The following is a 25,641-nucleotide window of genomic DNA, read 5'->3' as shown; positions in this document are numbered from 1 at the left end:
TAGCACTCAGGAATCTTTATTTTATAATACTTCCAACAGACAGGGTTTCCAGATTTAGATGCTCTGTAGGGGAATCTTCTGACCCAGTGCCTTAGATGAACTCAAAAAGAACACCAGTTGTTCCCAAATCACTTATAAAACCTCTGCTTCAAGAATCACTGTATCTGAAGGGTTTACTTTAACACAACAAAGCTGGTAAAATGTACCAACGCAAGGTTTTCCACTTGAAAAGCAGCCTAAGGGAACTATTCTTTCTAGGAGAGTTATTTAAAGGCAGGTTCAACTTTTCAAGGCAGCCTTAGATATATCTCAGTGACAGAATTAGTGCCTAACTAACCAGCCAGATTTCCAAGTGCACAGTCAGGCTTCATAATAACTCCAAGTCAGAATGCAAAGCAGGGTATATATTTGCATTGAAAGAAAACTTAGACATGGGGGCGAGGAGAGAGCACATATTCCCTGGTTTGGACTGTCCCTCACCTTAGCTATTACTTAAGTCAATTCCTGAGGAAGAGCCAGATCTTCACATGTTTCAGTGAAGCCAACACCTAGAAAACACCTTTCTGCAATTCAAGATCAACCGTTGCTTTTCAAACATTGATTTAATCAAACACATTTGCATCCAATGTACACCATATTTGAGCAGATAAAACAAAGGAGTTGTGTGTATCCTACTGCACAGAACAGTTTCCCAATGATACAATTCTCCTAGCTCCAACAAATAGAAAACACTGCCATTTTACTATATTAGCCTCCAACCTTAAACTCTGAATCCTGAAAAGCCTTTTGAAACATGCTGCTGAGGCTTGAATTCATGTCTCAATCTGTAGCAAAAAGAATAAATCCAATGTGCATGCATGTACAGATAGATACACACTGATCAATTCCTTTTTTGCATAATATGACAAGTCAAGGTACTTTGCACCTATATGAATTTATCTCATTTTCTATAAAGTCAAAAGAGCACAATTCCTTCTATTAGCACCTCGCTCATCCATGTCTTCCTCTTTCCTCCCCACAGATCGGTCTATTTCTGTTTTTTTCCTGCATTGAAACATTTATTACCCAATATAACTATTGTTTAGTAGCCTACCTAGGAGAAGAGCAATCAAAAGACAATTAGCCCAGTGCTCTGATTTGCCCTAGTAGATATCCACAATAAACCAACCACAAGCGACCAAAGGAAACAATATCTGAAGATCTAGGCAAAGGTCAACTAACTGTAAAAATAAATTGTTTAAAATGATAGCCAAAGACACAGAAGTTTGCAAGTGACACTTCACCTAAAGCAGTGGTATCACCTTCCAACCCCTCTTTAACACAACTAGCATCACAAAGCTCATATACGAGAATAATTTTTTCTTGTTAATCTTCTTTGGTTCCACACCTGCTAAATATGTCTGTGCCATTCTGTGCCAGATGACTTGTCTTTAGCATGTTAGCGCACTGGTATTTCAAATCCTCTTGACCTGTGTAAGGAGAGAATGCTCAAGAGAACAACAGGTAAGGACAGCTATGAAAATAGGCACTGTACCTAACTGGTGAGATCTTCCATCTCCTAGTGGGTATCTCTGGTACCGTGGGACACTGAATGGAGGCAGGAGATGGAACCTTTTCTCCAGCAATGGTTCAAGTCTGCAGGCAGAGGGGTCAGCAGAGTGAAAGAAACTGTACACTTGGCTGCAGGCTGGGCGGACCTGGCATACTTGGATGAGAATGAGACAGAGAAAGAGAGGTCAGTATTTACAATTTTCAAGGAGTCTATACAGAGACATGGTTAATATGGTCATCTGCAAACTCCAGACTAGCATACATCTGGCCACAAGAAATTTAACTAAATTGTTTGCTATTTCATATGTAAAGATCACTTTGCTGCAAAGGAGTTTATAGAGACATCACAATCTGAGATGCAGGCATGTAGCAGACATGAACACCAGCCAGAGAAATTGACAAGTAAGGAAGGAAAAAGAAGTTTTAAAATCTTGTAAATATAATATTGAGCATTACAGCTATGATGCTCAGCACTTCAAATATTTACCAGCAAAAGGGTTTGATGGGCCTGTTACGTCGAGAGGACTTAAATCTAGGTGACAGCAGTTTCTGAAGTCACCTTATGGAAGCTAATGTCTAGAAATGAGGCTGGTCATACTATAACAGCAAAGCAATGTTTATGATTCTTGCTGAAGGTGTGCAGTTCCTAAGGTTTTTGGGCTGCAACTGTAAATGCAAATCTGAAGATCACTTACTCAGCTAATAAGGCATTCTTTTGACTAAACATACAGCACTGAAGCATAACTTAGATGGGTGATCACATGAGACTGCTAAGGTCTGTAAAACAGTCTGTGTAGTCACTTCTCACCACACCACACTTCAATCACACTGAATCTTGCCAGTGTGAGCAAATCAATTCATTATAGGCTTATTAAACTTAGTACGGTTTGTATAGTACTGCATTTCACATTACAACAGTCAGTTTATTAACTACAAGAGTAAAAGAATGACTGAAGTATTTACAAAATATGTTTGGGAATATTATGTCTGCTCCCCATGAACTCCATGCAAGCAAGACATGTTTTCAAACTTGCTGTGCTACACAATAAACCCTAAATGTTGTTCTGATAGAATTACTATTTCCTCGTGGTGATAATGAAAACCTGGTAACATATATGATGTTTTTCTTAGAAGACATTTGGTGCAGCATTGTTCCCATGCACAAGCCAAACACATGCTTAACTGGAAACCATGAAGAAAGATGTTAGTTTTAATATAAGGTGTCATGGAATATTAGATCCAATGCAGTCTATCTTAAGTGACATCTCTCACCAGAGCACCCATCGTGGAATTAAAAAAAGAAAAGAAAATCAAAACCACACTACTTAGGTTCTTTCTCATTTTCAAGTGCAACAGTCAAGGTATCTGTACATAAGCAAAACTACAATGAGCAAACTTGATGCTGTACATCTTCCTCTGCTGCAGTCACAGAGAGTCACTAAGAGCTACAACAGAAAACACTACATTCTTACAGGTTTTCGCAAGTGCTTTCCATGTTGCTGGAAGGACTCTAAAAATTCATGTTCTGGTGCTTGCTGCTATTAAAGGTATACAGGGACAAATCTTGATATAGACTATGTCGATGTTACCAAGTTCTAAGCTTAAAAGATTGATACTGACTTGTAATAGCAGCATTGCCATGAACAGGTCAGAGCAATACTTTGTTTTGTCTTGTTCTATATGAGTGTTTGTTCTATGAAGGCTACAGCACAGGCACACAATGTTTCTTCTCAAACTAGTACGACAATTAACCTTTTATTGATCATAGCAAAAACCTTCTCAAGATACTTTGAATATGATGATGAATCACAGCCATGGGGACCACTTTACTGCATACGCTTTGTGCTAAACTGTCTAGGAGACTTATCTTCGTGTCATGAAGACGTCCATACTCATAGCCTCTCAAGAAATGCTCTGGGACAAATCTTCCAATAAGAGTATACCTATATATGATTCAGTTCTGCGAAACCATGAACTTTTTTCTTCTTTGGACATGCAGTCTGCATGGTATTTTGTATTCACTGACTCACTCTGAGGATGGTGCAACATCTCTTTAATTCTGCAGGATTTCTGTCACACAAAGTGAACAATGTGGGTGTCTTTGGAGGCATTAAGTGAAGCTTTGTATGTTGTTTTTTCCCCCCATGCTCTCTTTGTAAAACATTTTAAGATTGTTATCAGTGGCAATTACCAGGTTTCCAGCTGCAGGATAACCAAAACCTACTTTTGATGTCTGCTGTGTGTTGATTTTTCTAGAAAGGATGGCTCTGTGCATCAATCAGCACTCCTGGTAGCAGATGAAAAGAAAGTAGGAGAGAGTAAGACTGCTTGTTGAGGATACCACAGAATCTTTTCCCTTTCCCACTATCAAATAAATAGGAGCTTCATGCCACCTTTGTCCCTTTCGCACCATTAAGCCAGCCATATGCAAAAACTATGGCCTGTGAGATTCTTCTGTGAAGTACCTTTCCACAGTTCTCTGGGAACCACTATCAAGTACCCTTTTTTCTTAACATAGTCTCCAAGTAGGGTACAAAACGCACGCACCAGTTTATTGTGCTATGAAAACTGAGTAAATTCTCCAATGTATTCCAGTTAATTGCATCACAAGAGAAGCAGAAGGGAAACACCAGCAAGACTGCCAAGATCCAAGAATACTTTTGATGGCTTTCTTCAAGCTGTATTTTGTTCTTAGTGTTTGCCAGAAAAAATGGAAACAGATCACCTGTGTGAGAGCATTTAAGCACAGCAGAAATTAATTCTTTGCAAGGAAAGTATCATTCTCTTGCTGAGCCCAAGTACTGTGAAATACATTCTGTGAGGTAAAGCATTGCACTGCATTATAATTAAAAACATATTTTGGCAAGCCCATAACTTTGACGTTTGTATTTAGGGATCTAGTGCTTATGAAGTAGAGCAATAAACTGGGTATTATCCTACTAAACTAGAGCTTCCTTCCCTAGTGGGTAGTATATTGGTTTATTCTTTCTTTCTCATTATGCTTAATATTAACTGTCAGAGCTAAACATAAGGGAAGTGTTTAATGTAATTAAATCAGTTGCCTAATTGCACCTTCTAATACTTCCTGTACAGTAACTTTTTCTGTATATGTCTGCCTTCTGTATATGTACAGAAGGCAGACAGAGACAAAGCAAGCCAGGAATGCAAAACAGCAGGGTTATGAAAGTTGTTAGCATAGGGCAAATTATGGTATTTAGCGGCAACAAGAAAGCATGTCCTCTGAGTTATCAGCTGTTTTCATATCCCTCTTCCAAACTGGCAAGGGAATATAACATGTTCCAAAGGAGATTACTTCCTACTACTGTGGCATTTAGCAGTATTAGTTCCTACTGAGAGCAAGTGCAAAACACCCTACTATTACAACCATCCTAAGGTAGAACAGTGCCACTTTGTGGATGTAGATAGATGCTCATGATCTATTTGGAATTTTAAAAAACACTGACATTTTCACAGGGTAGCAAGCCTCATCCAAGGATAATCAGCACACAGAGAGTGGAAGATCTGGCAGAGACACACAAATGATCAGTACTTTAGAAAATAAGAACTGAGACTAGACAGTGGGAGGACCACAGAAAAGAGCATTAGAGGGTAACCAGAAGAACTGTTAAGGAAGCACTAAGGGACCAACAGAATATTCAACAGAAGAGAATTAAAAGGCATTTAGCAAGGAAATAAAAAATTGGAATGAAGATTTGGTTTTAGGCACACTCTTATTACTGTAAAGATAAATAAATATTCAGAAAGTAAAACATGACAAAATGCAGCTGTTCTGCAGACAGAACAGGCAAACCTCTGGATATAATTTTCTTCCATTTTATTTCAAAAACTGACTCTAACAAAATAAATAAATGAAAATATCCTGAATTTTATTTCTCAGATTTCCAGGTAGCTTTCTACCTTTCATTTCAGTAAAAAGGGCACCCAAGTCTTCTCACCTAACTTCCAACTATCTGCATGATAGGTTTCAACTTGTCTGCTTTCATCTCAACTGCACCATAATTATCACTTTAAAATGGGATTCTCTTATCATATGTACCTCTAAAGACTACTTATGCTTCAAGTAGACTCTGCTCACCTTGGAATGTGTTTGAAATGCTGGTCAGTTGAGCTGCTCTCAAAGCATGCTCCCTGCAGGACACCAGAGGGAGGATGGAAGTGAGAGCTAATTTGAAGAAAATAGTTTAAAATACCAGTAATTAATGTGAAATTTTCCTGTCAAAGTGTCTGGAGGGTACCAGAGCTGAGATTAGGGAAAGAAGGACTATTAGAGAGTTTAGAAACATACAGCCCCAGTCCAGTAAAGCATTTAAGCGTTGAAATTTGCCATCCATCTCTACCTGATCCCAATTCTTTATAGTTCTGTCATTCACCCACTATAAATTTAAATATGAGAAGGGACCTTTGACTTGTGAACAGAGCTGCCACCAAAATATTATAGAAGGACTCAGAAGTTGCGTTTGCTCTTTGCTTTCCAGTATCTAAAGGTAAAAATGTAATTGTATGGTCCATTAATTCCTTCCAAACAGGTAACAGGAACACTTGCTGTGCAGAAGAGCTTGCTTTAGATTCCTGTAACAAGTGGAAACTGTGGAATAGACACATTATATCTTGCCCCAATCTTATCAGTTTCACTGTCCATAAGCCATGTCTCAGACATCTTGCTAAAGGAAGCTATCAGAACTTAAAGACATTATGTTTTCTATTTACTGATACATTCTCATGAATAAATGGCAAGCACATACAACAATCAGAGTTGTGGTAACCTTCAGAAATTTCCTTCTTACCAGTCAGGACAAAGCTGTCTTTTTTTCTTCTCTTGCCTTGCAGCCTTCCCCAGTAACACAGATGAGTTTCAAGTTCAAAACAGCATTATGGCCTCATACAAAACATAGTCAAAATATGGTAAGTCACTTTGTTTTTAAAATTACCACCTGAGACAAATCCCAGTAGCCTCATTTTTACCTTGTTCATGCCTTGCCTGGATTTCAGACAGGGAAAGGTTATGATCAACTTGCAGAGCTTCCCCTGTCCCTGTGATCCTACTTCACAATATAAGGTTCCAGGATGGCAGCTCTCACCTCTGTGAATCCAACGTTACTTCTAAAGGGCATGTTTTTATGGCCAACAATGAATTTTAAATGTAATTGTCACAATTCTGAACACACAAATCCTTTCATATGCAGCACAGTGTTCAAGGGAAGACTTTCAGATTGCACAGAGAATTACACAGAAAAAGTACATCACTTCAGAGCAATCCCTCTTGCAAAAAGCCACAATTCCATTAAATTTTCACACATTTTCAATACATGTGTACATTCCCTTGAAGTGAACCATGAATTTTAACTGTGCTCATCAGGACTGACTGATGGGAGGGCTTACGACACACAGTCAACTGCTAACAGCCACCACTGGCTATAGGTAAAGATGTGTCAATGTCTGCCACTGAGGTACTCTTGTACCAAACACTGCCAGTATTTTCTACTTACTGTGCAGGAACTGGCATCTGCTAATCAGCATTTGTCCTCACTCTAAAAAGGTATCTAACAAAACAGATGCATGCTCTATTTCATATGTGATTCCAGAGTAAATGTGTCCATTCTGATTCATTAAATGGAAACCACGACATCTTGCAAAAATACAAATTCTAGCTCAAAGAATTTGATTCCATGCGTGTAAATTAATACTGATAGATTTTTCCACATGAAGTCCTAAAAAAAAACCAAAACAACCCCTTAACTCCCTGCCCCAAACACCCCAGCAAAACCCCCACCATCTTCCTAGGGAAGCGTTGCTAATGTTGTAAAGAAATCCCTAAGACAGAATAATAAATTGCAGTGCAGTTTTCAAAGCCAGCCATCATGTATGTAATTTTTGTTCATTTCCCTGACAGGTCTTTCACAGCAGCAAAAAGCCTTAGTTTGTGGGTAAACATATATGAATTCCCATTCTTTTTAGCTGAGCTTTGTTTTTGTTTTTTATTTGAAGAAAAATTAGTACTGCAAATACAAAGAATGAAATGCAAAATGGGAGTTTAATTACGCTCTCTTGTAAGTCCATGGAAGTTGCTAAAAAAATCCTACCAGATTTCTAAAGGCTCTGAAAGACATGTGTTTGGTTATTTTTTTAATTATGGCAGGTAAAATAATTTTCAGTTTATATTACATTCCTGCAATCAAATGTGACTTTGAAAGTTCAGTCAAATGACATTACTCAAAAGTCTATAAACTGAGAAGAAAAAAATTGGGAATCCTGAATTGTTGTCTCTTCTCACTATTGCAACTGATTTTTCTCCCTCACCCGATAAATGAACTTATATATAATCTCCTATGAAGATACTGTGCTAACCAAACCTCATTCGATGCAAAGAGGCAAAACACACACTGAATTCTGAAAAGTAAAGTAAGCTCTTACTTAAACTGAAAAATTGAAAAAATCCAGATGTATTTAGAAATAAAACAAAAAAAATCCTGTACGTGTCTGACCAGTAGGCTCTGTTACCAGAGGAAAAAATGGCTCACAACCAACAGAGCTGGGGGCCAAATTTACCCATGAAGCCAGACTTGAACAAGATGCAACACTGAACTAAGCACAGATGTTATTTTTGGTATCTTTTTCAAGGACTGATCCTTGGTGAGGTGTAAGCTTCATGTTATATGACATGGAATGTAAGATTAACAGCAGAGCAAAAGACACACTACTGTAAATTGGTGAGCAGTGACACCCCCGGAACAACCCTCATCACCTCAGTACCTACCTACACTAACACTCCCATCTTTTAGAGGAAGAAACTTACCTCTCTCCCCAGTCTTTAACCAGGCTCCTTTATTTACCTCCTTTTCTATGAGTCTCTTTGTTTACAAAGGTCATTAAGCAGCCTGCATTCTAACTCCAGAAAGAGCTTACCATCCAGGCCAGGCAGAACAGTACTCCTCATGGCCAGCACCAAACCAAGCGGCGATCCAAAGAGGAAGAAATCAGACACCTCGAATTCAAATCGGCCCAGGTTTACTTCTGAGAGACTGGAATTCACAGGAGGAAAGTCTGCACCATCTTTCAACACACTTGAGTGGATGCTGAGCAAAGAAAATGCACTGATTCAACAATAATGAAGAGGGCATCCAGAGAAAAAAATCCATTCCCAAAACAGACTGCTTAGAAAGCTCTAGCAGCTTATCTAGATCCAAGCAATATGCCTTAAACTGTAGATAGATATTGCAGTATAGCAGCCACTTATCATGATTTCTTGTGCATCTATTCAGTAAGTTTACTACCTTCAGCGTGCAAGAGTTTTCTACAGTTATTCTGCAGAATACGTATTGGTAGGTTACGCAAGGACTCTGAAGATTGAACTTTACCTCCCCTACCTTTCAGCAGTACAGATGTATGTAAGCTTATTCTGAAACTTCTGCTACAAATTCTAACCAACTCAAGTTGTATAAGGACAATGGCAGTAAAAGATTGCAGTCATGAAGTATGTTACATGGGTACATAAAAAGCATTGTTCTAATCCATTCCCTGAGCTATGAACTAGCATTTCACTAATTTTCAACTATTCATTACAGGTTAAAATTAGTGATGCTTATAGATAGCTTTTAATCTTTTAAGTGATTTAAACACTTTCATTTACTTTGTATGCCATACATGCATGAGGTAAATACAGATCACCTATTGCTCACTGACAGACTCACCCCTCATTCAGCTCTGCTGGAGATGAAATATAACTCCATTCAGAAGCAGAAAAGTAGCATATACACCTGCTGTCCAGTCATGAGACAGAGCAGAACATGCCTCCAGAGTGTGCAGAGCGTGACTGAGAGATGCTGACCATGCTGACTTCAACCAGAGCTGTAACTGAAGGCCTCATGAGTTACCTGTACACTATGCTCTGCATCAGTGGCCAAGCATGGATCAGAATCCAGAAATCCTGAAGACTGGTCCTGAATCAGGCCAAGACACCAGGCCTCTCTTTCAATCTGAGAACCTAGTGACATTCTCAATTTATAAGCTGATGTTATTAACCAAAACTCCGGGGACCAAGCTTAGGGCCCCTTTCGGGTAGAAATGAAGAAAGCCAAGAATTAAATCCATCAGCAGCACAGCAGTTAGGAGTTACCTCTCTATGCCAAAAGCACTTGGACAAAAAGCACAAGCTAACACACTGAAACACAACCACAGTGTGTAGGACAAGGACATGTCTGTGTGAAAGAGCGATCTTTGTAACCTCATTACTCACACTGACACACCACCTCTAAATTGCAGTAAATGAGCTCATGAGGAAAAAAAGTCTTCATGATCTTATGCAAGTCTCACAGACAGGAAACCAAATGCTTGGAATCTCTCTCTATGTACAGGGTGGGTCAGAGGATGACATGGTTTCATTTGATTTGTGGTCCCTGTGTCATCCCCCCCCGCTTTTTACCTTACCAAGGAATTTTTTCTGCCATCTTTAGGCTGTATTTGTCCAACTATTCCTCAATAGCTTAGCAACAGCCTACAGTTTGAGGAGTCCAAAATGTGAATGGAAGATAACACTTTTCTATTGGCTTGCTTAAGTACAGCTGCATGTAAAGCTTTCAGTTTAAAATCATAGATAAACAGGAAATGAAAAAAGGCTTGGAAGAACACTGTTATCTTTGTCTTTTAATTACCCTATTATCCCCCAAGTCTGAAGTGCTTTATATAAGCCAACACTGTGCTTTAAACATAACACAGTACTCCTTCTATACAAGAACCTAAAAGTGACTGACCAAAAACATCTTCACGTTTTCAATCATAGACAAGTGAAAAACAAGCATTTTGCCTCAGAGGGAAGATGATTTACAACATATTGATATCAAGAAAACCCAATGGTTTGAAAAGAAAAGTGGAACAGTCAACAAAAGCAAAGCAAAGTACATTCAGTCAAAGCAAGAAAATAAAATTACCTTAAACTGCTACTAACAAAACTGCCAGACTTGAAGTAAAGCACAGTAGTATGTCTGCACTATACTCAACTGTAGCAGAACTGAAACTTCAACACACAATAAAACTTCTCCCTCTGCATCACTCCCAATGAAATAAAGGAAATAAGATGATTGATAGAGGAAAAAAAGCACAAAGAACTCAAGTAAGTAAAAAAACCAAATAGCTTAGAACAGGAAGAAACAATGAGACAAAGGGAATGCTTATGTTCCCACCAAATCTGTGTTTAAAAGGTTTCTTAGGATCCAGGAAAGCTAATTAAGTCAACTCTTCTCCTGCAACCTCCTCTTCATTTAAGCCAAATGTTTATGCAGGGGGGTTTTTTGTTGTTGTTTTAAAGCTGACCTGAATAGGTCATAGACCAATGGGAGCAACTAAAGCAGTTATCTCACTCTTAACAGAATAACAGAAACTCTGTAAGTGAAGTCAGAGAGATCTTTAGAAAGAAAAATGTAACAGAAATTTAGAATTATAATGCATTCATCCATCTTGATTTGTGTGGGCTGCACTGAAGAAATGGAACTACTTGCATTCAGTTCTGCATATTCAAAACTCTCACAGCTGAATAAAGATTAAATAAAAAACTCTCCACATGTGAGTAAGTTCATACTAGACCCACTATTTCTATGGTTTTCTTTGAGAGGTATACAGGGACTTTAAGCAAACCTCCAGAAACACACCACAAACAATAAAAATTATTCTGTTGCTCTGGTACTGACAGGCTCCATTCAATGGCAAGCCTATTTCTTTTACTCAGTCATCAAACACTAGTTACCTAGACAGGAAAGCATGATGTTGGGTTATAGTATCACAGTCATAGGTGGATGAGTCACTCTGTTTCCTAGGCAATGGCTGCCTTGGCTTCTCATCCTCCATGATTCCCGAGATGTCAATATTGCTTTTGCTCAGGCGTTTGCTGCCACCCAGACTGGAGTCCTCTGCTAAGAGGGGATTATCCTTCAGAGAACGAACAGAGTAAAAGGAAGATTTAGACAGTGACCAAAACATGACAGAGCTTATATGAAATGGCTGCATTTACACAATTGACCTCACTTTATCCAAGAAAGGGTAGAAGGGGTTAGACTTTCTCTCTGCAGTAGAAGATAAGGAAAGAGATGAAGACTAAATTTCCCTCTACGATGTATAGCCTAAAAGCTGGAAGGAGAATCAGGAATTTTAGGGGGGGGGAGGGGAGGAGGAGTAACACAAAAGCTTTATCCCTCATGACTTCATCATTCTTAGAGGACTATAAATACCATAAGGTAATCAGAAGGGGTCTTACCTGAGTGCACAAAATGCCCATTACAACATTAATGGTCTTGCTCATCATGTTCCATGGATGCGGGACCTTATTTTTTAAGAATGTGAACTTCTGCAGGATGCAAGAGGAGACCAGTGGTACCATATCTTTAAGGTACCCCTTGAAATAGGAAATAGATTTATTTATTTTTCATTTCTTCCAGCACTTCTGCAGCTTGCACCAGCATCCTCCCTGACATATCCCTATTACCCCCAGACTTTTATTCCTGCATCCATTTCAGCAGCCAACACAAATGCTGCTTTTCAAAACAAACACCATCGGACTGAATCTGCCCATTCATGCACGAGATCTGGGTGCATGAGGCATGCAAGATCCGGTTCTTTATAATAACTGTGTAATCCAGTTCTTTGTAAATCTCCTTCTATTCGGATCAACAGAATAAGACAGTATGAAAATGCCTGACATCTACTTTTACAAAACTTCAAAGATACGAACATCAACAAGACACACTAGGAGAACAGATACAGTTAACCCCCTTCTAATTGTGTAATTATTGGTTTTCATCCACATTCTACTGACTCTTACAATGCAGTACTAGAATTCATAGGATGATATGATACAACTAGCACTAGCATCTTAATAGAGTGCAGAAAATTAGTTTAGGACCAGCATGTTCACAGGCCATTATTCCTGTGATGGTAAAATGAAAAAACTCAACATGCACATAGGAATCTCTTTCTGCATTTCATACTAACATAGCAAAATTCACATCATGCCAACTTTCATATTAAAATTGTGCAAGATTTAGGACCTTGTTTGGCATAATACTAATGTATCTACAATGTTAAAACTAGGCCTCACTTCTGGTAGTTGTTAGTGTTAGTGAGTGCATAGAACTATTTCACAGGGCCAGGTAGCATGAGGCCTCCTGCCGTGTGTTGGCAGCTGACTGCCCGCACTGTTTAGTGTTCTAAAGTGATGTAAAACCAAAATAAAGTCTCCACCTAAAATATGCACTTCCATTGAGTTCAAGACAGAACCAGCTCCAGGCCCGACTTGTATTTTTTTATGTAACCAGTAACTTTTTTTTCAGCCTGACACTGACTCTATGTAGCTTGATTTGCCCCACAGTTTACAGCCTTACATTGAAGCTCTGTTATAACATCAGTACTGTTTAGCAACTCTATATCTATTCTTCAGAACACCAGGGACCTTTCAAAGCCAAAATTCCTATAACCAAATTGTTCCTGACAGAGTTTCTTACAGAGTAAACTTTTATAGGTGAATTCTCAAGAAAGTAAGTGAACAACATTTCTTTATCTGCTCATGTCTCATCATTATCCCAAACTGATTCAGCAAAGGTAATTATCTACCTCTTAGCCTTTATGATGAGTTCCGATCTCTAGCTTGTTCCCAAGCAACAGTGCCACGAAAATGCGATATATTTATGATTTTAAATTGTAACTTGCATGCTACAAGTATATTGCCACCTTTGCCTAAAATTCCAATTTGGTGCTTTTACTATGAATAAATTTATTAGGGTGTAATATTCATGGTGGCACACAAAATGGAGGTGAATTGACATACACATAGCTGAAAGGGAATTTTTAGAGACTGAACCAAAGCCCATGAAATGCAGTGATAAATCCATTGATTTAAATGGGCTGTAGGTCAAGCTCTTAAACATCATACCATGAGTGACTTCTGAAAACCATATCAGTGCTGTCAATGCTCAGAGTTTCATCAAAACCCTGGTGACATTTTAAGGCTCTCTTTGTTAAAATCACATGGCAGATATGTCAGCATCTCAGCTCCCATTACTTTTTAAAAAGGAATTCCTGTCAATAGATTGAGAAAAATGGGAACCTTTGAAGGTGCCAGAGCAAGAAAGCAGACAAAAGGAACTCAACATGATTAAGTATTTTTGTTTAGGTCTCTTGATTTCCTGGTGGTCTCAGGAAGAAGGCTGGCTGTTGGAAAGGCATAGAGTTGACAGTAACATAGCACCAAACACTTTTCTTTTAGTCACACGCCTGTTTCTCTACAGTATTTAAAAACTGGAAGCTAATATCTTTATCCCTGAAAGCTGGCAACAATTCACCTTTGTCCTCTAAGCTTCAGTAACAGGTTCTCCTTGCAGAGGGCGTGTTCTTCTCTTGTATCATAAGACAATCTCAGATAGGTCAAATTTTGCAAGAGTTTGACAGTCTCAGAACAACTGTGTGGGAAAAGCATCAAGCTCCCTCTTCTGCACTGCTATCATTAAGGTTAACCTAGCATACCTAGCATTTCAGTTGTGCCTGTTGATTTACTGGGCACAACGTTTCTGTCAGAGACACAGTAGAATGGTAGCTGCCTTTTTTTTTTCTTTTTGTTAAACTCTACAATAATAATCATCACCTAAACCGAGTTAACAGGACATGGCATGCTATTGTAGCACTGCAGAAGAAAGCCTTCATTTTCTTTGGTCAAAATCAACACATTTTAAACTTGATTTTCTATGGGTAAAACTCAGGTCTTCCAAAGCATACATGGCACACACAGTTCAATGAGGGAAGACAAAAGTAGTTTTAGAAGGACAAGGGACTAGATCTCTGTGAGACGATCCTAGGGAAGATCACTGGGAAATTGGCTGGGCATTGTACAAGACAGCAGGATTCAAAGTTGTTCTTTTCCTTGTTGCATACAACTCTCTCCCCACACTCACTTACATTTTCTCCACTACTGCTCCCTGCACCTGTCTTCTTGGACATAGCATTATGCCGCTGTATTGCACTGTTGAAGTGTCATTGGAACACTCTCCACAATTCCTATCAGCAAATGCCCCAAGTGAAAATAGACTTTATCATGTCCAGTACTTTTAAGCAACTTGCAAAGAGTGTAAAATCCAACGAGACAAAACAGAGGATGTGAGAAATAGTGCAAAGCTTACAGGTGAGGACTGAGACATGACAGATCAAGAGAATTGGCGAAAGTCACGCAGACAGACTGTGGAAAACATGGTAACTGAATCTATTTCTCTGAAGCTACAGAAAGAACAAGTTCACAGGACAGGCACTTCCCATAACCTCACTCAGTACTGGAGCACATTAGCAGCCCTGTGCACGTGGGGTGAGATTTCATGTGAAGAAGAGATGTTGAAGAACCTAATCTGTCCTCCAGAATTATGCAGATGAGTTGCCGGAAAATGAAACCAAGACAGAAGCAGTATATGATCTGTAAGATGAACCTTCCCACAGTTCCACCTACAGTCTTCAACAGCCAAGAGGACCTCCTGGCTTCTGTGACAAGTGAATAATTAGTCTTATTCCTGAGAACAGGGAACCCAGGACTAGAGCTAGTGCCAGTTCTGGAGCTGCCTTTTATCCCATGAACAGTCTGTTCATGTGATAGTCCCTTGGGGACTGAACTGGGACCAAATTCATTTTACACGTTACTGAACAGCCATTCAGTAGGGAAAGTCTGACAATCATTTCACAGAGACAGAAGGTTACTTGGTGAGAAGAACTATCGCTGAGAAATTAACTTTGCTAAACCATCTGGGCCTTCTCTGCATCTGAATGGTGAAAATGACATCAGATGCTAAGAGTATGTCAAAATGTCTGCACACTGTGGCGTCACAGTGAAGAGAAAGTGTTCAAATTTATAGTAGTCTGATACATTTGGGGGGCAGGGGGGAAGTCTTGTTAAAAAATCCCGTATTCAAACCTATTCAAAAAACCTGACCAGATTTCTTTCTCACTTGTTTGAGCATTTAGGCTCACCTTCATGACACAGTCTTTCTTGTATGCTGCAAAACAGACTGAGCCAATTTGGCATTTATATCAGCCAGATCAGGGAGTGAGATATAGTTCTGAAAAATACACTAAACCACTTAAAAAAAAGACATTAGGCAACACTTTAGAAGAAGGTTGAGGTGATCAGTATAGAGACTATTCACTGCATTTTAAACAGTTAAAAAGCTTATTTTCCATTGCTACAAGCTCTTTCAACTCCCCCACACGCCACAATTAAAATCTTGTCTGCAGTAAAATGGTATCAATGCTGGGATTTGAATTAGTCACCCACAGGTGGCTTTTATTTATCCTTGATCCATGTGAAGCAAATCTTCCACTTTCTCCATTCATCCTAATGAAGAGTTGTCTACTTCTAAATTATGAGTATTTTAGCTGTTGCAACAAAAAAGAACCATCTTCCTCTTCTAAGAGACAGTGTTCCCAACCAAGTACAGTGATTGCTAATACAAGACTTTCACTTTCTGCTTCTGATGATGGACCAAGTTCACTTCATCCTTCTGTCCTTTAATAACCCAAGGAGTGATATGATGACAATGACAACAACAGTGGCTTTCTTTGTTAAGTATTTTGACATTTACAAACATAACTGATTTTTAAAGAGCAAGAGTTACTAGTCTGGTCTGAGCAGAGTGACATTTGCTCTACTGCAGATTCTTTTATTGAACATGCAGGTAAATTTTCAAATACTGCCCTGTACAAGCACGTACACACAACAATCATCATAATCTCAGTAATCATTCACATTTCTGCCAACACTGTAGAAGTCACTACCTATTATGGATAATCCTGATATGATTTTTAGTGTATATTGGAAACTAAAATACAGAAAACAGACTACAACACACAAACCAACAAATACTCACCTGGGGCAGTAGAAGAATGCACCATTCTAATTCCTTATATACATTGCCTCATTAAATTAACAGGCCCTCTCTCTCCAAAAGGAAGTTTCTAGTGCCTAAAACTGTGAACTATTCAGAGAATGTAATGGTCACTGCATCACCAATCCAGCTTATTATTATAGACCACTTTGAAATAAACAGAGTAAGAAGATAACTATAAAAACCTAATTTACTCTGTTTTCACTGTTTATAACCAGCACATAAAATGCAATGGTTGCAAGTACCTCTGTCTCATCCTTATTTCCAACCAGTTTCATTTCACAAACACCCCTGACATTTGTGAAATGGTAAAGTAAAAAGCTCTCTCATATTTCTGCATCTCAAACTCTCCCAATGAGATCCATTTCTACTGGAGACACCAAGGAAGGGGGGAACAACAACAAAAAAAAACAGTTAAAAAAAAAAAAAAAAGTCCTCCTGAATGTGTTTCACAGGAGGAAGCTGAGAACAATGGACAGAAAGACAACACAAGGAAAGAAAAGAATACTTAGGTTTTTTGAACGCACAGAGTAGTAGAGATAAAGACAAAAGGAGAAAAGGGAAAAGATGGAGAGAGGAATGGGAAGAGAAGCTCTCTGGTATCAGAAAAGACACGAATACAGGAAAGTTGAAATTACAAGAGCAGGGAAGTCGAAATTGTAAGAGCAGGGAAGTCCAAAGAACCTGTACTCCCTAAAGGCTGATCCCCACTCTCAGGTTCATCAGCAGCCCTTGCACAACCAACTCCATTGTAGGACTGGGATCCAGGAGGACCATTTCTCCATCTACTTTGCTTGCAATGTACTGTCCTCAGTGCTAGTACTAACAAAGGCTGGCTGCTGAGAATCCAGAGCCATATTATTAATGGTGAGTAATTATCTTTCCTGGAGGCATTTAGAGGATGTCTCTTTGCTCAGAAGTATTCCCATCACACAGAGCTCTCAACTGAACCATGCAGGTTGGTATCACTGAGCCCATTTTTGAGGAGAGTAGTAACTAAAGAGTCATGGGATGAAACAATTTGGCCAGGGTCACAAAACCATCAAAGAATGGAGTGTGGGCACTTCAATCAGTGTCAGTTCTAATACACCACACCGCCTCTCCATATCCACTTGAGTATGAAGTACATAAGATTAGTTGAACTTCAATTTTCTTTCTTAAGTGTTGAACACAATAATGAAGCTTACATGCTAGCATTACTTTAAAAAATTGTGCTTGTACTATCATGAAATCTTTCCTGGATCAGAGAATTAATCCTCCCTCCTCTCAAAATGTAGCACTCGTATAGACCCTGTTATGCTCAGTGGTACATTCACAGATCCTCAGGTGACTTGCATTCTTTATCAGGAAGGAAGCATTCTTTCACCAGTCACTAAAACTTATTCATGAATACATTTTAATGCTAGACTACTCCCAGGCAGTAGCATAAGGCATTCCGGACCCTATATGAACAAATAAAAAGATTATAAAAAGATAGATAAAAGATTTTGGCAAAAACAGGAGCCTACCAGAGATTACTGAGAGAGGACCTGTTTACATCTACAGTTAGGGATACAATAAAGGGCACTTGGTAACCCTACTTTGCAGATTTACAGGTAAAGCCTTCACTAGCGATTTCTGTATATCACAACACTGAAGCTGCAGACTTAATTTTCACACAGCAATTTTTTGATATATGAGCAAAATCCTGTGCTATCATGGCAATTTACCAAATCTTTAAATTTTCTCTGGTTTATATGGAGCTGATTTCCTCCAGGGAACGAATCTATAGGGTTTCAGCTGTGTGGATTTTTTCTCTTCACCTGGATGCTGCTGATGCTTCCTCTCCTGCTACTGTTCCGACTCTCGTCAGCTGTATTAGAATTATAGCAGATGGCATCAAAGCCCAAAATTCCTCCAATGCAGTCACCAATGAGACACACCTGAGAAAATAAAAAGATTTTTTGGGGAGATGTAGCAAGTGTTTTAAAAGTAACAAAAAGCATCACAGCACTGCAGAGGATTTGCTGTCTTACTTTACAGCCTTGTTCCTGTTTTTTTTACACCTTGGTTCCTACTGCAGCTGAAAACGTGTAGCCGCTTTCTCCCACTTCCTTTTACCTTCAGCCATATACCCTATGCCAAAAATATCTGTCCCAGGGACTATTTTGACCAGCTGGGAGTCCTGCCAAACAGGCTCAAATTCTTCTAGCTGCTTGCAGCCAGATTCTAGCTCAAAAAGTCCAGATCACCAGACAACCGGTCTCATGAAGATTTCAAGCCACTTAACGTGTCCTTCAGAGTCATACAAGGAAGAGGATCTCAACAGATTAAAACCAGATAGGTACTCCCCTGTCAGGACAAGGGAATGGAACTTTTACATGAGGTATTAAGCAGAGAGATTCATTCTTGCTTCACATTTAATATAAACATGCAAACTACCTTCAAAGTATGGACCTGGGAATTAAAATACAGAGAGTACTAAAATTGGGAATGCAATAGTTGGAGTAATTTTATGGCACACTATCTACCTCACAAGCCAATTTCCACTGAACACCTCCCTATCCCACAGGAGACAATTCTTTCTCTCCGTCTCCCCTACCTGTGTCTGAGGATGAGTAATAGCTGTATTACATTTCTCCTTGGTAACGATCCCCACAGTTCCACAGGTTCCAGTAACCCTTTCTCTCCAATTCTCAAACTCAAGCAAACATCTAGTCTGTTGTTCCCAATTCCAATTAGTTTAACAGAAGACATTACCTCTCCTTACAAACCTTAACTTGCTTTTAGCCTTAATTCAGCTTGGCTACAACACTAAACTACAAGTTTTGGATAACAGGATGTTGTGCATGATTTCTTCAAAGTGAAGCATGTTAGGAAAAGCAAGTGCTTCAAGATGCAGGTAGGGAAAAACCTCAAAATTCCCTTAGTGCATCTCCATATAACACACACTCTTAATTGAGTACATTTCTTGGGATAAAACATTTTAAAAAATAAAATATCAAAATACATTAAGGTTAACATCTGTCCTAAGACAATTCTTGTTCTAAAGTTGTATACAATTGAACAGCATGCTGATTTACTCTCTGGATTTTCAAATTCCTATGCTACACAATGAAGTCCACAAAGAACTGAAAATTATATGATACAGGTAACCTTAATAAAATTAACAGCACGTTTTGTGGGGGATTATATAGTACCTCCTTCAATTTACCATTCCATTTCTAATCCTCATTATTATTGGCATTAAGGTAATGGAGTTAACTTGTTCCAGATACTGTATAAAACCAAAAAGGCAATCTCTGATCTAATGAACTTGCAATATAAATGGATAGAAGAGACCAAAATATGAAAGGAAAGATACACACGGGGTAGGGGTCAGGTTATATGGTATGTATATTAGAAGTACAGAACTTATTCAGAGGTAGAGTTGAGATTTTTATCTAAGGATCAAAGCAAAGCACTGTAGACACCACAGAGAAGTCACTTCCATTTTAACAATGCTGGTAATTGTTGATGGTGAAAATTCTGTGGAGCATACAGAGGTCATGCAGACTTTTTAACATGAAAGATTAATATATATGGTTTGTAAAACACACCAAAGAGACTTCTTTGTAGCTTTGTCAAAAAAAAAAAAAAACCACCTGTAACACTTAATTTCTATTGAGAGAATTGTTTTCACAATTATTTCTGTAACTGGTATAATTCTTCTTTACATAATCTCACCTTTCATAATTTTCTGTCACTGCAGCTGGGCTGCTTTTATGCTTCAAGCAAGAATAGTTTACTAGGGATTTTAAAACTGGCTTAAAACCAAATTTTAGTCTAAAAATACTGATATGCCACAGCATAATCTTATTACTGCTATGGAAAAGAATTTGTTTGTGTAATAAAACACATGCTTTCCATCAAAGATTACACTGTACCCTATATTAAATGTCTTTTTTTTTTCTTTTTCTGAAGTCTGCAGGCCACTGTACTTTAAGGAAGTGCACGTTTCCAGCTATGTAGAGGGCCTCATCACAAAATAATTTCAGTAACACACACAGGGTAGAAGTATCATATTTATTCTATGTGAAGCACGAAAGTACTGGTTTTTGTAGTCTAAAGATGGAGAAGCAGGAAGAGTAACTGTGACACGTCAGCCAGAAGAAGTCTGAAGGTGACTTCACTGGGGAGTGGGTCACACCAGAAAAATTATGTGACTTTCCCAAAGTTACACAGAAAATCTGCAACACTTGTCTTCTAAGTTTCTTTACTGTCAATTGTTTTATTACTACTGTGATGGAGGCAAAAAAGAAATAGCAATAGTTAAATGTTGGATTCCTTATGCTCTTAGTTAGATGTCCCAACTTTTGTATCAGCTATAGCAGTTGTGTGAGGAACTAACATAGATTATTATTTGTCTTGGGCTGGCATGGTTGTTCACTGCTTAGCATACCACACTTACCGCACAGTTAAGGCTCTTACACATTACCAGTGTTTGTAGCAATACTTATTAAGAGCTTAGGAGTCAAAATGCTTGTGGGAGAAGGTATAGTATCTTCTACCAACTGAGTAAGTCCAGGTTAGACAGACACTTCTGGAATCCTGTGCAGTTTCTCATGCTGGGCACTGAGAAGGTATTTTGCATAGGTAATCCCATGCTAAAATTCATTCATCATATTTGCAATATTGTCTCATACTCATAACTCAAAACCCTCAACACAATGGGTTAAAAAGAAACAGCCTTGCTCCAAAGGAATTTTAATTTGATGTAAGAGAAAATAGTCCTACCTGTCCATTAAAACCAGCCCCATCTGTAGATTTGAGAAATTCATTGTAAACTTGATTGGCTCTACTGATCACCATGGCAACTGCGTCCTGGTACTGAGGGGATGAAACAGCCAGCAAGGGCAAGGCAGCCAGTGGGATGTGGTCTTCACTGCTGCTGAGACAGCTCTCATCATAGCTGTAGGGATTTAGGCTAGAGAAGGACATGCTGTTGTCAGGAAAAATGCAAGAGGCAGCACACAGCATTAGAGAATGAACAGTTACTTATTAACAGAAATGGGTTGGGCTACTGTAGTTCACAATGAGAGAATACAGGAAGGATCATTTTCTCACAGAATTCAACTGCTTAAAAAACCAAGGAGTTACTGCTTTATGTGAATGAGATCATGCTGGAAGGCATTTCTGTAGTTAAACATACTTGGTGCAATTTTTCCACATACAAGTAGACATAATTTAGAACAACAAAGGGATTTTTCCATTTCACCTTTTTTTTTTTTCATATAACAACTTAGTACATCAAAGAACAGGATTCAATCATCACAATGGAATATTGTTTCCTAGAACACACGCATGACAGATGTATTGTTCAAAAGCATATAAACCCATTTTTCCCAGTGTCCCACCCTTTCAGAAAGATGGAACAAAGCTGCACACATTCTGAAGTCATACGTAAATGTTTGCATAGTAACATGTTGCAAAAAGGAGGTGACTAAACTGAAAATGCAAGCTTAAATTTGATAGGATGTCAGCTTTACTTTAGCTTGGATGTGCACCCTGCAAGTTTCTCAGTAAATCTGCCGATCGTGTCTTGACTGATTTTTATTGATGAGTGGGGAAAACAACTTAGAGAGCGCCAAAGATGCAAGGCACACTAGCGTGTGCCAGATCCTCTTACAGTAAGTTGACTGTCCTTTTGAGAATAAAGGAAAGTCAGAAGTATTTTGGATAATTCAGCTCATCCAAAGTTCATCCAAAGCAGCAGGCAGGCAACTTCAACACTAATTTGTAGTCACTTTCTCTAGGAACTTGGTGGGCTATCACAATATTAAAAAGCAAGCTGCCCGAAATGGAATTAGTGTATGTCTTTGCTAAAACCTGCATCCCTGAGACTATTACCAGGGTAATGGAAGAAGAGCAGAAAACTTGCGATGCTCAAGTATGGAAGCTGGTCTGTGTTCATGTCCTGAACCTCACTGGACATTTCCGCACTTGTCTTTTGCTGAAGCACTCCAATGATTTCGTATTTTTCATCCAAAGCAGTGTAACAGTTTCCATGTCCTGGAGCTCAGCTGGTCTGCCAAGCTGTGTCAATTTACCAATTAACACAGCTTCATTTTGCCAGCTGGTTAGATTACCCAAACGTACAGCAAACATACAGTTATGAATGCTAACTCTCAAACATTAAAAACGAACCTTAAAAACCTAAATAAAAGGGCCTCATTTACTGTAACAATTGCCACATAACACCTCAGAAAGAGAAAGGGAGAAACACAGGAGGAAAAAAATTATGAAGTGAATGTTTGAAATAGAAAAAAAAGACCTGCATATGTTTTCATAATAAAAGTAAAATGCAAACAATATTCACAAGAGAACTACACAAAACAGAGTCAATGGAAAAATAAATATCTGGTAATTTTTTTTTTCTTGGCTGAAGGAATATAAATCAAACTGAAATTGAGCAATTGTTGTCTAGACAGTCACAGTTAACTGGCTTAGAAATGAGGGTTTGGATTTTTTAATCCCAATTTATTTTATTGTAAAGGTTGCAGCTGCAGAGACCTCCGTTGCTATCATAGACACAACACAAAGGAAGAAAGATCCAGACCACTGAAGATGGAGATGAAGAGATGAAGTTGTTTATCACAGAGGACATGCTAAGTGTTAGTGCTGAAGCTCAGACAAACAGGTAAAGAATCAGCACTGGAGCTGAGAGGAGCACAAGTCTTGTTATCTTGATGCATTGGCAGGACACTGCAGGAGGTCCTCCCAAAGCACCGGCTTGGAAACATCACACTTGCACAAAGGCTGGAGGTGGCCTCCCTGATAAAAGGAAGCAAATGACTAGGCTGCAAGACAGAACTGGTCTTCCATGGTGTAAGAGTACACTTGGCTCCCAGGGGAGAAATGATTGATGCATCTGCCAGCAGGGATAACTGAGACTGCACCATGGAGATGGGAGGGTGAGGGGTTATTCAACCCAGGGAGGAGGGGGCAGGAAAGGAGGCACAAGGGAATAAAAGCTTATTCTGAATGCAGAAAGCATCTGGCTAGATGCAGATCAGGACAAAACACTGGTCCCTCCTCAAAACTTCCTCAGGTCAGCAGTTCCTGACCATGGCAGAGGTGAGAGGAGAAAGTAGGGGAAATCACCCATATGGTAACACTTTTTTGGGTAACCGTCACACTACAGTTTTTTGACATTTATGGTTTGGCTATCTACACTTCATGCTGACAGTCCTAGGGACTTGCTATTGCTGTTTCTGAATGCCAGAATATGCATTTACTTCCTCCACTTTCAGGATAAAGGAAAAACAAGGAATAGAAAATACTCAAATCATAATGACTGGACTTCTCCATACACTTTCTAATTAAATTATAAAAGTATTTAAAAAAAATTACTAGGAAAATGCAACACCAAGAGCTTACGTTGCAGGATCCACCACCGTGCAAGGAGCATGCAAGGGGCTGAGCACTCTAAAACTCATCCAGCAAAAACACTTTCATCTCATTTGATTATTCATATGATTACTTTCTTACTTAAGTGTTCACTTCCTAAATGTAACTTTTGTTTTGGCCTTCCCCCCCTCCTCCCCCCCCCAATTTGCAATTACTATTCTCCAGTTTGGCCAATACTGTAATTTATGAGCTCTAGTCTGAGGTGTGAATCAATGTAAGCTCATCAAATCATATGCTATAAAAAGTGTAACAGTTGGTCTACTCTGGGATATTTTTCTCCCTGAAAAGGGAAAAGATGGCTCTCGAGTCATCTAGCTGGAACAAGAATGTGCCTTATCTGTCCTTAGCATCAAAGACAGAGATAAGTGTCACAGGAGATCAATCATGCATTATAAATTTAAACAGGTTGCATAAACGGTGTCTTTCTGATTTATATGAGATACAGGAAACTGAAAGTGATGGGAGTAGATGGGAGCAGACCAGATTAAACAACCTGAAACATTTACTAGATGGAGTAATTTTGCCCTGAAAGATCCCTTTCCTTTAAGCCACTGTTTTCAAGGCAGGGAGGAGAACTGCATAGGTGCATTCAGATGAAAAGTCCCAGTGGAATCCCTCTGAACCCAGGCACACAGCACACAGACACAGCATAATTCAATACCTATGCCAAGGTAAACAGACGGTTGTACTACCTTGGCACACACTATGACTGCACATGCAGAAAATGGAGGATACATTCAAACCAAACAAGAAATCTTGTGCTGCTGCTTAGTCAGTCATCTGGCTCACCCTTGATGAAACATTACAGTAATTAAAAACACACTTCCTCCCCCACAGTTTGCTAAATGGAATGTTTAACACGAGTTATGTTCCACAACTGCATCCTGGAGTTCTGGCTATGAAAGCTGCTGGCATGAAGCTGCAGAAATGTGAGAGGAGGGAATCATCTCTCCTTTTGTCAGCCCCAAATGGGTACATCACAAGCAGCTCCACACCAGAACATACCAAGGCAACACCAATCTTATATCAGTGCTGGGAATGATTCTATAGGACATTCAAACATCCAGCTCGGCTATTTTCAGGCTGGCTGAATACCATGTGCTGCAACAAGAGGGAATCCAAAAACAGAGAAAGAAAGTGGGAGGTCTGTTCATTTGGGCTGCCAGCACACACTCTTCCTTCCACTCTATCAGCTCTTCTTCCAGATAGTTGAGACCTGCAGGCACTGCATTATGGGATACCTAAGAGACACTACTGAGCCCTGTGTTAATCAATGGCCCAAATAGGCAAGGATGATCTTCCAAACACTCTGTGATGCTTCACCTCCTCTTCTACTATCAGTCCTCTTGCTTTACAGGACAGCAACTTGGAGATGCACACACTTTTTCCTGGTTGTTTCAGTGTATTCTTCCTTGATGCGAACAGTCAGGCACACCTTCCACCAGTCTGGTCTGCACTCTGCCACCTCTTCTTCCTATATGCCCGTCACAGCTTTAAGTCCAGCTAGTATTTTAGAACTTTAACGTATTCCCCATCTCTCCTCTCTAATTCTGTCATATGGACAAGAGGCATTACCATTCCCGCATCTTATGGTCCAAAATGTGGTTGTGGAACTCCTCAACTCTTGTGCAGGGTTTTCTGCTCTACATGAGGTTCAAATGTAACCTTGGGCACTATATTGCAACAAAAAAAGACTATAAAAGCAGCCATCACTTAGGGGAAGCCCCTGACAAAACCAAAA

The 25,641-nt window shown here is 39.2% G+C and overlaps 1 protein-coding gene across 6 annotated transcripts in view; it reads right to left on the bottom strand.

The window, feature by feature from the left end:
- The window catches only part of PITPNM3 (PITPNM family member 3), a 139,874-nt gene that overhangs the window by 24,664 nt on the left and 89,569 nt on the right, over positions 1-25,641 (bottom strand). For 2 of the 6 annotated variants that reach the window (XM_041126770.1, XM_041126772.1), the window contains exons 7-12: positions 21,228-21,432; positions 18,275-18,394; positions 11,816-11,953; positions 11,309-11,490; positions 8,476-8,645; positions 1,535-1,705 (exon numbers count right to left, since the gene is read on the bottom strand). In XM_041126770.1, coding sequence (XP_040982704.1) covers positions 1,535-1,705; positions 8,476-8,645; positions 11,309-11,490; positions 11,816-11,953; positions 18,275-18,394; positions 21,228-21,432 — 986 coding nt within the window. The remainder of the gene's footprint in view (positions 1-1,534; positions 1,706-8,475; positions 8,646-11,308; positions 11,491-11,815; positions 11,954-18,274; positions 18,395-21,227; positions 21,433-25,641) is intronic. The other 4 variants (XM_030027706.1, XM_030027707.1, XM_030027704.1 and 1 more) reach the window with 3 other exon arrangements.

The sequence above is a fragment of the Aquila chrysaetos genome, chromosome 10, assembly GCF_900496995.4.
Source record: "Aquila chrysaetos chrysaetos chromosome 10, bAquChr1.4, whole genome shotgun sequence".
NCBI lineage: Eukaryota > Metazoa > Chordata > Aves > Accipitriformes > Accipitridae > Aquila > Aquila chrysaetos.
The sequence above is the reverse complement of the archived record's forward strand: the minus strand, read 5'-3'. Positions and strand labels throughout refer to the sequence as shown.